Source organism: Strix uralensis, chromosome 25 (assembly GCF_047716275.1).
Source record: "Strix uralensis isolate ZFMK-TIS-50842 chromosome 25, bStrUra1, whole genome shotgun sequence".
Taxonomy (NCBI): Eukaryota; Metazoa; Chordata; class Aves; order Strigiformes; family Strigidae; genus Strix; species Strix uralensis.
Window position 1 is genome coordinate 8,044,304 of NC_133996.1, and position 12,856 is coordinate 8,057,159.

A 12,856-nucleotide genomic window follows, 5' to 3' on the forward strand; every position below is an offset into this window, starting at 1 on the left:
TTATTTGGTCACTGGTGGCATTTTGGAAGACCATTCCACATTTTGGCTGGCTTTCCAGGAAGGTCAGAAATGATCCTTCCTCCCTGGGGTTCCCTGACAACCTTCGATCTCTGTACGCAGTCTGATGGCTGGATATCGATGGGCTTGTTAATTGGTGCGGTGTGACAGGTCAAAAAAATCAAATTGCTCCGAACTGCTGTAGCAGATAATAGCGTGTCCAGTGTGTGTTCAGCATTGCAGCAGCCCCGCGGTGGTGGATGGGCGGGTGCAGGACAGCACACTCGGAGCTGCTGCGGGGTAAACAGCGCGGGCTGTGCTTCGGTTTTATGGGCAGTCTGAAAATAAATACGTGCTTTATCCAGTTTGTGTAGCACATCTGTGTCAGATGATGATACAATAATTAACTGTAACATGTCAAGACTTTGCTCTAAAGTTTTGTTATGAACTGGGAAGGGAGTGCAGCAGGAATGCCAGTGCTCGTGTTTCTGTGTGAGTCTCCCCTCCGACCTGCTGTGCTGCAGCACAGCATGTTCTTATCTGACTTGTTAAATAACTTTATAGTCTTTATTCAGATTAATACAGGGCAATGACTGTTTCTAGTTAATGAAAAACAAGGAAATTGGGTGCTCCTGGAAACAGTGCTGTGTTTCAAAAACCAATCTGAAACCTCACAGTCTGGAAGGTCGCTTCCTGGCTGGGGGAGAGGAGCCCTCCCGAGGGGCCGTCCGAAGGGACGGCGAAAGCTCCTGTGGCTCCCTGCGTGGGGACGGGTGGCTCAGACCTGTTAACCAGGTGAAGAGTTTTCTGCTGTTTGTAGTGGGGTCTGTGGTTGAAAAATGCTGCAGGATTTTAAGGCTGGTCTTCCTGTAGGATACCTTAATAGATCGTTTTAGTTTTGTAGGTGTGAGGGGGAATGTTTATTTTCACTTCTCTTACAGCTGGACTGGTACAACGAAGGAACCAGTGCAGGAGGATGGAGGTTTGTTACCGTAAGCAGGACAGAGAGAGCTGGTGGCCACTTCAGTTATGATGTTAAGGGCCCTTTTCTATTGCAGTGACAGTGCTGGTGCCCCATGGAGCAATTTGGGAGAGTCAGACACAAATCTGCTTAAAATGATTCCCACCAAGTGCCACCCAGGAAGCGCAGCCGCGATCCCGCTGCTGTCCCTCTGAACTCCCATTCTCTCACACAAGGATTCTGCGTGAGTGATCCTGCACCTCCCAGTGCAGCCTGTTCCCGTGTACCTGCCACCTTCTCGTGGGCCCGTTCCCCTCGGGAAGCGTGGGGGATGCTGCTCAGAACTGTGGCTCCAGCCTGTTGTTCCCGCTGTGCAGTTGTCCCAGTTGTCAGCGCGGAGCCGGAGCAGCTGCCTACCCCCACGCCGCCGGGGCCGCTCGCTCTGCTGCTGTTGTAGAACTTTCAAGACGCTTCCTGTGGCTCACCGCTTCCTCGGGGCACATCGATGGGGAGGACCTGTGGTGACTGCTGGGCGCTTGCCTTGTGCTCCTTACCCATCTGAAATGGTTCGACCTTGTTAGCTTAGAGATCTGTTAACGTGAGGGAGGTCACATGCAGGCACCCTGATGAAGGCTTCCTGCACCTGAGCGGGGCTGCCCTGCCTCCGTCCTGTTGTGCTGAGCCCTGCAGGGGCTGGATCCCCCCCAGCAGCTTTTCATTACCCCGTCAGGGTGAGGAATTGCTGCTGTTCCCTTTGAAAGGGGGAGCCCCGGGGCTGAGCTGGAGAAGAGGGTGCAGGAGGCTCCTGAAAAGTGTCGGGGCACAACCATGGGCAAGAGCAGGGGAATGGCTGAGGTGACCCAGGGCTGTTCCCGTGGGACAGTGGGGCCAGCGGGACCCAGCTGAGCAGCCGGTGAGCCCGTCCTTCACCAGCGCTTCCTTCTGAATCAAGCGTGCCCACCCTCACCCTCCTTCTCCCTTGTTGTGTTCCTTCCTGCTCGAGGCAGGTGCCCGCTCTCAGCGTGAGGCCGTTGCTGTGGCCGCGTCCTCCCCAAAGTGCACGGCGGTGTAAAGGGAACCCGGGAGGGAGGGGTTGGGGCAGGAAAAACTTAGGTGTGAAGGTGAGGAGAGGAAGTGAGGGGGCTTGTAAAGAGGAGTGGGGGGTCCACTAGTGTGTTTTGGGGTAAGAAGAAGAGTCTCCATTTGTGCTAGAAATAGATGGAAAAGGTAATTAAATATCATCAAAGGAAAGGCTTTGCTCCCACTGCACAATGAAAGGATGAACGGGCAGGGGAAGAGCCTCCTCCAGAAGTCAGTGCTGCAGGATATCTTGACTTCGTTTCTTTTAAAATCAATACTCAGAAGAGGGAAGGAAGAAATGGGCAGCTGTGCTGTGGCAGAGGTCAGGCTGGGGTTGCTGGATTCTCATCTCTCTTCCCCTGGGCCGGGCGGTGACCCAGGAAGGACCCTGGGGGGTGGACGCAGCCCCCCAGCCCAGGGGGATCAGGCTGTGGGGGTCTGCGGGGCCCCAGCCCCCTCCCCGGCATTTGCTCGCCTCTCCCCTGCACCAGCCTCGTGCCCCTCTTCCTTGCTGAACTCTGGTTTGAACCCAGCTAGGTCCCTCCCATCGGGGGATTTCCAGGATGTGGCTAGCTCGGCTCGAACATTTTAAGGCATTTCCAGAGGCAGAAATCTGACCCAAGGCTCCTGAAGGGGCCGTGGGAAAGGGGCTGTGATGCAATGGAAGCGCGTGTGTGTGGGGGCCGCAGCGATACCCCGTCTGGGGCAGGCCACTCGCCAGGGAAGCAGGTTCAGCATCAAACCGCTGGTTTTACCTGACCCCGAGGCTGCGGGGCTGTTCCTCCCTGCGGATGGGACGAGGGGTCGTGAGCACAGCAGTGGCTCTGCCCTGGGCGTTTGAGGCAGTGTGGGGCACAGTCCTGCTGTAAGACAGAGATGCAGGAAGCGAGTAACTGCAGATCAAATGTTGCACCAAAGCGAACAGAGAAGTGCAGGAGCTGGGGAGGGTCTGGGTTGTGCTGGGGGACAGGAAAGTGGGCAGGGGCTGGAAGGCTGGTGCTGTGCTGGGATGGCCGTGCTGCCTGTGCCAGTACTGCCAGGGCTCACCCTCCAGCCACCCATTTTTCAGCTTGCCTCTCACCAGCCTCTGTGGGTGCCTTGGGTTTGGGCCTGTAATAGCCCTAAGGCCAGGCTTTGCTGGCTGGGAAGTTTTCCCTTAAGGAGCTGCAGGAGGGCAGCACAAGCGCCCTCTCGCTGCCCCAGTTTCTCCTTAAGCAGACTGCCCGGAGCAAAGCTCAGCCCCGGGGTGCAGCAGTTGGGGGTGCAGCAGCCAGCTGGGCCTCCTGGCAAAACCAGGGCTGAGCAGCAGCGCTGAGCTCCCCCAGGCCTCCCCCTGCCTTGCACAAGTGTTTTGCAGTAAATACAGCGTCTGGTTGAGCAATAGGTCAGGAGGATTCGCATGGCACGTTGGCCCCGGGGAAAGGTTTCAGCAGGCTGGAGGCAGCTGTTGCCTCACTCCCTGGGAGCTGCGGTGGGGGCTGAGCTGGTGAGTGTGGCTGATGCTGCTTCATCTCCCCCTCCACCTCCTAAACCCCGTCCCCAGCAGTCGCTCTCGGAGCAGGGCTGGCGGGGGCTTTGCCTCAGGAGCGCTGACCCACAGCCGCAGCAGGGCCGGACCTCGTTGCAGAGTGGCTGCCTGGTGTGGCCGGTGCTGCTGCGATTCCTGCGGCCCTTGGCCCTGCCCCTGGCCCCATCCCTGCAGCGGGGCCGAGGCTGCGCTCGGGGCTGCGGGGACGTTCCCTGGTGAGGGTGGCTGTTCCGCAGCACTGCGGGGTTAGTGCCCAGGCACCATCGGACGAGTCTGCCTGGTGCTGGCAACAGAACCAGACTGAAAATATTCCCAGAAAAGCCTCTGTGCTGGAGGCCAGTGCTCAGATCTGCAGGGCCAGGAGGAGCCGGGACGCGGGCTCAGCCGTGTGCCACGGGCTCTCCCCGCTCACCCCCAGCCCAGAGCCAGCACCAGCTGCAGAGAAGGGGGGAGAAGTGGGAGTTCGCTCTGGTCTGCCCCAGAGGACGATGCCTGTGTGGTGGCTCAGCACAGCCCCCCTGCCTGGGAGCCAGTTCTAGGCCCAGACTTGTGCAGCACGTTGGTCCCTGCCTAACGCCCAGGCCAGGTGTACATGAGCAGTGCCCGCAGGCAGGGACAGCGGGACCCTGGTGCTGCTCGTGCCGGGGGGCGGATGCCCCTGGATTAGTGGCTGCCTCCTCCTGGGGGCAGCCACAGCCTCTGGAACAGGCCCCTTGCCAGTGAGCAGCTTCACCCCCCCCTTACCTGGTGCTCTTGGGCTGTGCCAGACACTTGCAGGGTCGCTGCTGCCAAGGGTGGAGGCAGCTGACAGTGGCACAGCGCGGTGCCAGGCCCGCGGGCGAGGGCTGTGCACATGGGGCTGGTGAGACTCGCTGGGAGTGGTGGGAACGGCCGGGAAAAGTGTTTGCCGAGCGGCTGGTTTGAGCCTTCGTGCAGGGCAGGATTAGCTCCCGGGAGGGAGGTGCCACTGCCACACGCTCCCATCAGCGTGGCGTCACTGGGGGTGGGCACCCGGCCCCTCTCATCTTGGACCAAGCACACACCGACAAGGGAACCGGCCGCCTGTGCTTCACAGCTGCAGCTGCAGGGAGAGCCCGTGGCAGGGTGGGAGCTGGATCAGGGTCCTGAGGCTGGACCAGGGCTTGGGCACAGGGCAGCCTTTTGCCCCCACACCTTGCTGGGGAGCCCAAGGCTGATCCTGCTGCATGTGGGGACTGGGGCTGAGCCAGATCTGCCCTCTCAGGGGTAGGTGGGAGGCTCAGCACCCTCCCCCAGCCACTTCCTCACCCTTGGCTGGGGCTGACTGACCCCGCCTGGCCCTTCAGAGGGGGCAGAGGTGGATTTCCTCAGGTGTGCCCCGAGCAGTCGGTGCCACAGTGGCACAGCATCCCCGGCTGAGCCCATCTCTGGGGCCAGGGACCCCTTGGCGACCCCAGGAGGAGCCGGTCCCCCCCGAGGGCTGTCGCAAGGAGTCGGCTGAGTGTTGCGACACGTGTGCGGAGCGGCTGACGGAGGGGCCTCATCTGGCCAACAAGGAAGTAAATGGGGCAGCACTTGGGTTTTGCAATCCGGCCGTGGCTCCAGTATCTCCAACTCGTGCAAGGTGACCAGGAGACCTTACCCCTCATTCCTGGAAGCTCCCAACAAGTTGCTGCAGATCAGGAAGATGCTCCTTGCTGGGCTCCACCGGAGACAACGTGCCCAGGGCACAGTCAGCCCCTGGGGGTGACCCCTGAGCTGCAGGGGCAGGGCCTGGCTGGCACCGAGGGATGGAATCACGCACAGGGACATGGAACACAAGCAGGACTGCGCCATCCTGGCCTGTGTCCTGCGGTGCCTGGGCAGGGCAGGACACGTGGCTCCGTCCCGTCTTGCCGACACCCCGCTGACACCCTCACTTACATTTTCTGCCTGTCACAGAGCCGCTGGCCCCAGGAGGCTGCCTGGGCACAGGGGTGGCTGCCAGGGTGAGAGATCACAGCTGGAGATCAGTGCCTGGTGATCCTCTCCAGCACCCAGCGTTACCTCTGCCAGAGGAAAGAAGGCACCAAGGAACCTCCTAAGGGTTACAAGACAAGAACAGCCACTGTGCCAAAGTGGAAGAATTCCAGCACAGTCCTCATAAAGCAGGAGGAGAATAAAAAGCACCAGGAGTCAAATTTTGGACTGAACAAGACATGAGAAGAGAGACAAACATGTAACTTTATTGTTTATGTACAAATGACAGAAATGTGTATTAAAAAGAGAATCCACCCCACCTCAAAGACAGCAAAGAGCAAGATGGCTTCGAGCTCCAGCCTTCCCTGCATCTAAAAGCACTGCGTAGATTTTAGGGGATGGTGTTTACAATTAATGTTAGAGAAAAGGGTTAACCCCCTTCTTCTCTGAGTAAGAATCAAAACGAGCTGTTCCACAAAATGAAGAACCTTCCACTCTACATGGATTAAAAGAAACCAAAAGTTGATTTGTTAACTATACACTTTGGTTTAAAAAAACAACAAAAACCCCCTCAAAACAAAAATAAAACTACAAAGCTAAGTATCAGCAACAGAAATAATCTAAGTCTTACAACATGGATGGGACATACCGAATCCTACCCCAGTTCCAGTGGAAAAAGAAACCCCTCTCCGTGGGTTTGCAGATGACAGGGGTGGCAGCAGCAAGATCAGCTGATTTTGGGAAGTTCCCGACTGAGGTGGAAGCACGGAGCAGTCAGGAATTCAGGACTACCACTACGACTACACCTTAGTCTTCCTGCAACTCAGGTGATTTAAAAATGATGCAAAGTACATGGTCCAAGATTTTCTGCCCCCATCTAAGTTCTTTAGTGAGCCACTCGCATCTGCAGACACTTGGCCAGAGCTGCCATCGTGCTCGTTCGTCGACTGGCATTTTTCTCAGTGGGGATTCATGGAGACCTAAATCCCAGGAGCATCAGCACTGATGAGTCTAGTAGTCCTGCAGAGAAAGCAAAGGACAGGCACATTAAGACCTTTCTGCCTTCAATTCTGCTTGCAGAGCTGGGACTCAGCCTTCTCTCATTTCTACATACCATTAGTTGCAGGCAAAACAGAAAAGAGATTTTTTTTTTTCTTGTAGCTAAACATTGAAAAGAAAGGACCCTTCAAAACCTTAGGTCAAGAACACAACAACCAAAATCGGATGCTTCTAACGTTCCAGATCGTGACAACAGGATGCAAACCAGCTTTTTTCATAAAAAGTGCACAGGACTTAACTGTGACCTAGCCTCATAACGAGCCTGCCTGCACTTATTTACTGTTAAATCCACAAGACAATCCTTATTTCATACCACGATACTCCTCAACCATGAAAATAAGGTCTTAAGTCACAGCAGAGGGAGGCTTTTTAAGCTTAGGAGTCAGTCAGCCACTCAAGTCTACAGATGAGCAATGAAAACAATGACAGAGCACTGATACTTACGGCTCTTGGCTTTTTGTTTAACTTGAGATCAATCCTGTGGTTGGAAAGATAAGAGAAACGTCCATTTCAATACATTAAACCAACACTAGAGTTCAAAGAACCAGCTACTGCATATGGCACAGGCTACAACAAAGACTATTTGGTTAATTCAATCCACATTCTCAATTCGGCTGAGCCAAATCAGTGTCCCAGTGTTACTGGACAAGAGAGCAGCAAAGAGACGGAGAGTGGATTCTTTATTATTTGCCAAAAGGTAAATTCCGTCCATTCAGAAAAAGAATTAATAAAGATTCATAATAAAAATCACAGGGAAGTTATGCAGCATAAAGAAATAAGGTTAAATATGCATGCTCTATGTTAATTTGTTAGATGTGTAACTATGCCACAAGTCATTATTCAGACATAGTGGTAATGGTTATTTACTTGGAATAGAGATAGGAGTTTAAGATGACAGGGATGATATGAGTCAAAGGTACTGAGTTTATTACATTTTTCCAGAAGGAAATATCCAAGTCTACACTAATCTCCTTAAGAAGCAAAGCCAGAAGAATCAGTTTTTAAACTAAGTTTTTAAGTTAAACAGTTTATCTATTTTAAAATGAAATAGAAAGGTAAAGAAGAGTGAAGTTAATTTAATTTTGCTGAAGTTATTAAATAAAATGTTACCTCCATCACGCTTTTCTGTTTTTAAAAAAAACTTCCCAGCCTAACCTAATATACATACCTACAATTAAACAGATAAACTATGGGTTAGAAAGGTCTCAAAAGGCACATTGGTGTCTACACACTAACAACACAGCACAAGTACTAATTCAAGTCAAACTTACTCAAAGTCATAATCAAACATGCCAGACGGGCTGAGGGGCAGCATTTGAAAGGAAGAAAGCAATAGAAATTAATATACTAATGAATTAAATAAATTAGTTGATTAGCCACCCTAGTGAGATTACTAAAAAATAAAATAAAATAAAATAAATTATAAATCCAGTGTTCAAATGCCATAAAGTTCTTAAGAAAGATATCTTAACCAGAATTGGGCACAAAAAGCACTCCAGATTTGGCAATCCAGAGTCCCCCTCCCCAATCGGATTTCTGGGAAAAAGAGGTGTTAGAACAGAAGCAGAGTGGTTTCACGGAGGGGATTTTAGGTGCTGAAGGAAGCTCTCAGATCCGTGAGTGGGCAGAGCAGAAGGGATTTGCTGGCGAGCCCACAGGAGCGGGTGGTCAGCAGCGGGGGCCTTGTCTAGATTCTTACGGCAAAGCAAAGCGTGTTCAGGCAGAGGCGCAGACACACAACTAGTGGCCAGCTCTGCCCTCGAGCGCTCCCACAACGCACACACACGTCCTCGTGCACCCGCGTCCGTCAGGGAGCTACAAGAGAACAGGGTCAGCTGGCCAAAGCTAACGGCAGTTTGGTGCCCCCCCCCCCGCCTCGGCGCTCGCACCGACGCCGCCTCCAGCAGCGGTTCTGCCCCACAGCCAACGACTCTGCGTGTGGAAAGGGCTGATCATCAAACCAGCTCCGTCCCAGCAGTTCCAGCACTGCAGGGCTAAGAGCAAAGAGTGCTGCTTTCTCCCGAAAGACCCGTTAGTCATGGAGATTGCTGAGCGCTCAGAAAACAATCATCTTGGCCTTCCTGTGGTCTCAGAGGGAACAGAGGACTTCAGTAAAGACACTGTAACTTCCACCTGATTCCCCATTTTTGACTGTTCGAAGTCAAACCACCTATTCCCACCAGTTCTGCCCAGTCCGAATCCAACTTCCCACGCTGCTCTGGGTGGCAGAAAACCCAGGGAGTCAGTGCACCTTCAGGTGCCTGTTCCCAACGGCTCCCAGCTCGTCAGGAACACGTGAGCAGAACTCAGACGTACGCTGGCACGTGGAAGAGCTTCTGAGCAAAAAGAAACGCCAATATTCTTTTTATTTTCCTGTTTTTCATTCCGTGACACTCAAGAAACAGACACGTGGGTCCCTTCCGAAAGCGCACTCTGGGCTGCCCTGCGTTTTAAAGCCCTTCACTGCACTTTCAACAGACCAGGGCTGTTTTGTTGTTGGGTTTTTTTACACCTAGGTATATTTGAAAATTGTTTGGTCTTTTCTGCCAAAATTTAGGGCATAGTCAATAATGACAATAGCAATTTTAACAGAGTTTTTATTACAGACAAACTAAGTTATCTTCTTCTTTTAATTACCTATCTGGCCAGTCTAAGCATTACAGAGTAGTCAAGGACTAACTTACTAAGGCTTTCCATACTGCAGGTGTGTCCCGTATCTCTTAGGAGGATGAGAATTGCCGTACCAGATCAGACAGGGCTCCTCATGTCCAACACTCTGTCCCCAACAGTAGCCAGCACCAGCTGCTTCCGTGGAAGGGAAGTAGAAGAAACCCCAAAGCAACACAACCTGTCAGTAGGGCAGTTTCTTCCTAACTCCTGTCGCTAAAGTTCGGGTTACGTAACGGAGCAAAAGGATTTATATTAATTACAGCATTCGTATTGCACCCCGCTGCGTCTGCAGTGGCTTGGCTCACTGTCTAAGTGCTAAGTAGAATACCTCATAATTTGTTTGAAATAGCAATTTTCTTAAGCTGTACTTCAGTTTTACAGACTTTCTCTGAACTTGTTTACAGATGTAGTTTCTTGTGTTATTCCTGAGCTTCTTTCCAATTGTCTACAGGCAAAAAAAGTTTTGAACTGCTCTGGATTCCCAGCTGATGAGGAACCAAAGGGACATCCAGTGCTTTAGGATCTGCCCAATTAAGACTGCTGTAGGAAGAAAATTCTGACCTAAGAATTAAAGGCATGCTAACGACTCAAAACCTAATGAAGGAGAAAAGGCAGTTAAGCATTCTTCAAGCGCTATACCTACCTCCGTATCTCCCAAACCAACCTTCCCCAGCAATCTTTGGAAATTTTTACCACTTTTCTTTAAAACATTTCTCTTTTGCAATTGTATGGGAAGGTCCCTTAAGGGGGAAAGCCCATCCATACACAAATCCAGCATGAACACGATTTTTAAAAGGTCCTTTACTTCTAATAATCTCTGGGTACAGAGAGGTGCAGTTCTGCAGTAAATGTCTCCTCTTTCCAAGAGCTCGGATTTCTGGGGCTTGCCCCTCAGGGCCTGACTCCACAGTGCACTGCCAGGCTCTGCAGAAAGCCTTGGGCGAGCTCAGCTGAGGGGCCCCGAGACCCAGGCAAGCAGCAGGTCACGCTGGCCCGTGGCGAGTGGCGCTGCAAGGCAGGGAGTTTATTTCAGATTTCTGAGCCGTCAGCCCGCCACGCTGCACCAGGCCTCGGGCACACCTGGAGGGGCAGAACTGCTCACCTGAACTCAGCCCTAAGGAGTTGGGGAAAGCTTTGTTTCACAGGAATTTCAGGTCAGTTTAATAACAAGCGCTTTGAGGTTAACGTGGCAAAGCAACTCTTCTATGCCACGATCAACTCAGTTTGGGACACGACGGCTGGAAGGGCTTGGAGTGGAAATCTTAGTGAAGAGACTGGGAGTGTTCACAAGTCCCAGAACATTCCAGTTTTCTTTTTCACCCCATCTCCAAAGCACGTACTGACTTTCCTTCTTACTTGGCTCTGCAGAAGCCAAGAAGCAAGCTCCGGAGGCCAGGACAGCAGGAAGACAGCTCGGTTCTCCCGGACGGACAGGAGCACTGACCAGCCCGGTCACAAGCACAGCTGCCCTGGACTCAGCACCCTGTGCTACCTGGGTAACTCCTTCAGCATCATTTCCCCTCCCTGACACAACGGGGGCAACGGGGTCCTGGTGAACGCTACAGGGTGCGTACAAATAAAAACCAGAAGAATTACCAGAACAAACGACCTGAGCTGCCCATTATTGTAACAAGTGACTAGTTCCTTTCACGTAATAAAGCAAATTCACCAACAGCCAATTCAGAGGCACGACAAGAAGGCTGCTGGTACCACTAACCTGTGCCGATTTTTGTTCTTCCGTTTTTTGTGGCTGCTGTGGTGGCTCCCAGAAGAAGTGGAGGAAGCAGCTTTCTGGGGTTTCACCCCCTGCACAGACCCATCCAGCTCTTCAGCATCCTCCTGGCTGGGCTCATTCTCTTGGTTGTGGAAGTCTGGAGAAGTGTCACTTTCCGTGCCACTGCCCGGCTCCCCTGAAGCGTGACAAAGAGACGAGCACAAGGGTCACCCCCCCACAGCCCACGGCCCTGGCAAAGCCCCGCGGGGAGGAAACGACCCCCAGCAACAGAGACACGCTTACGGCCAGGAGGCTGATAGAAGAACCTGAAAAATATTTCTGAAGGACAGCAAGTTACCTCCTCCGCAACTGGAGCAGGCTAGAATTGCATCAGATTTGGTATTGATTACAAAACCATTTTTAAAAGTCATGAACATAAGTGGCTCCTCTCCATGTTACCTGCAACTGACCCACAGACACACGAACAGAAAAGCCTTGCTTCAGCTTCAGCTCGTCTAACCTCCTCCAGAGAGCACCAAACCCATTTAAACAAGTTTTATGCACAATAAACTCTTACTGAGCATAAAAGCTTACTCGAGAAAGAAAGCTCAACTTTACTTGTGTTTCTCCCAGTGCCACTTTGCTGCTGCGTGGCCAGAGGCTGCGCTGGGAGCACCCAGGAGCCAGCCCAAGAGCAGCTGCGGGTCCCCGGGCGGGAGCCCTGCGGGGTCCAGGCAAGCGGAGGCAGAGCAGAACGTGCGGAGATGGACAATTCTTCCCAAATTCCGTGAGAAATGAAAAACTGACTTACGCTTCTCAATGAGCTGGTCCTGAACTCCAGCCAATGCACTGACCGCCTAGAAAACCGAAAGGGAGGTTAATGAAAGCAGGGATTCACTTACCACTTTTCAAATGCTCGGAGACACAGAGATCACCTCGCTGAGAAACACCCATCAGGCCTTCGCCTGCAAGAGCTCACGGCCTAACAGCAGCACAGCAGAGCGGGGTTAGGCACAAAAATAAAGATATGGATGGCAGCGACCAGCGTGGGGCACGAGTGGTTCTTGACTGTGGTTCCCTGTGGCCTCTCTGGGCACTAGGAAAAGGGTTTCTGAAAGATGCTGTGATGGGGGGAATAGGGCAGGTACAGGAGCTGAAATGGAAAATTGGTCTGCCACAGCCCGGGCGACCACCATGGGACCAGCTGCCCCGAGAACTGAGAGATGGGGACAGGGACTGGGCACAGGGACAGGGGATGGGGGACAGGGATGGGGCACAGGGACAGGGACAGGGGATGGCGCACAGGGGACGCGGAACACGGATGTCCGCTCGGCCCCGCGGGGGCCCGGCCCGGCACTCACCGCTGCCGAGGTGACCGAGGACTTGCTGAAGAGCCGCTCGGCCTCCTTGAACTTGCGGTTCCTCCGGTCGTTTTTGCTGTTGGAGTTCCTGAAAGAGGCAGAAAGAACATGGCGGGGGCCCGGCGGGCGGGCGCGCGGGGCGGGGCCGGCCGGGGACTCACGCACTTCTGGTTGGTGAGGTAGCGGTCCCAGCCGCGGATGATGTTCCCGTACATCTGCGTGTCCTCCAGGTAGCTGCCCTCGAAGGCGTAGATCTGCCGCTCCAGGTTGGCCAGCGTCTCCTGCCGGGCACAGCCAGCGCATGGAGCGGGCCCGGCCCCGCGCCCGCCCCGCGGCCCAGGCCCCGCCGCCCGGCCCCGGCCCGGCCCCGGCCCCGCCGCCCCGGCCCCGCGCTCACCGCCAGCTCCTGTTTGCGCTTCACCAGCTCGGCCAGTTCCCGGCGGGTGTCGGGGATCTGCGGGGGGCCGCCGGCCTTGGCGTGCAGCGCGGCCATGGCGGCTGCGGCCTGCGCGGGCCGGGCGGGGCGGGGCGGCGGCTGCGCTGCCGGG

At 53.9% G+C, this 12,856-nt stretch overlaps 1 protein-coding gene across 6 annotated transcripts; it reads right to left on the bottom strand.

The window, feature by feature from the left end:
- Positions 1–5,749: 5,749 nt before the first annotated feature.
- Positions 5,750–12,856, bottom strand: MEAF6 (MYST/Esa1 associated factor 6). Of its 6 annotated transcripts, XR_012632239.1 has the most exons (9): positions 12,706–12,856; positions 12,474–12,589; positions 12,309–12,396; positions 11,759–11,804; positions 10,951–11,143; positions 7,835–7,864; positions 7,674–7,731; positions 7,008–7,041; positions 5,750–6,524 (listed from the first exon to the last, which is right to left on the bottom strand). XR_012632239.1 is itself a non-coding variant. In XM_074894593.1 (8 exons), exons 1-8 carry the CDS (start codon positions 12,799–12,801, stop codon positions 6,516–6,518), a joined length of 612 nt encoding a protein of 203 aa, XP_074750694.1. In that variant the 5' UTR covers positions 12,802–12,856; the 3' UTR covers positions 5,750–6,515. The 6 variants fall into 6 exon arrangements, 4 of the variants coding, with proteins under 4 accessions (XP_074750694.1, XP_074750695.1, XP_074750696.1 ...); XR_012632240.1 differs by lacking the exon at positions 7,835–7,864; XM_074894593.1 differs by lacking the exon at positions 7,674–7,731.

Bases quoted from the DNA above. Each gene is read 5' to 3' on its own strand.
- MEAF6 (XM_074894593.1), bottom strand. From the start codon at position 12,801: ATGGCCGCGCTGCACGCCAAGGCCGGCGGCCCCCCGCAGATCCCCGAC. The intron at 11,144-11,758 runs GTAAGTCAGTTT...GTCACGCTTCAG, and splicing joins GGACCAGCTCATTGAGAAGC to GGGAGCCGGGCAGTGGCACG. The intron at 7,042-7,834 runs GTAAGTTTGACT...TTCCAACCACAG, and splicing joins ATGTTTGATTATGACTTTGA to GATTGATCTCAAGTTAAACA.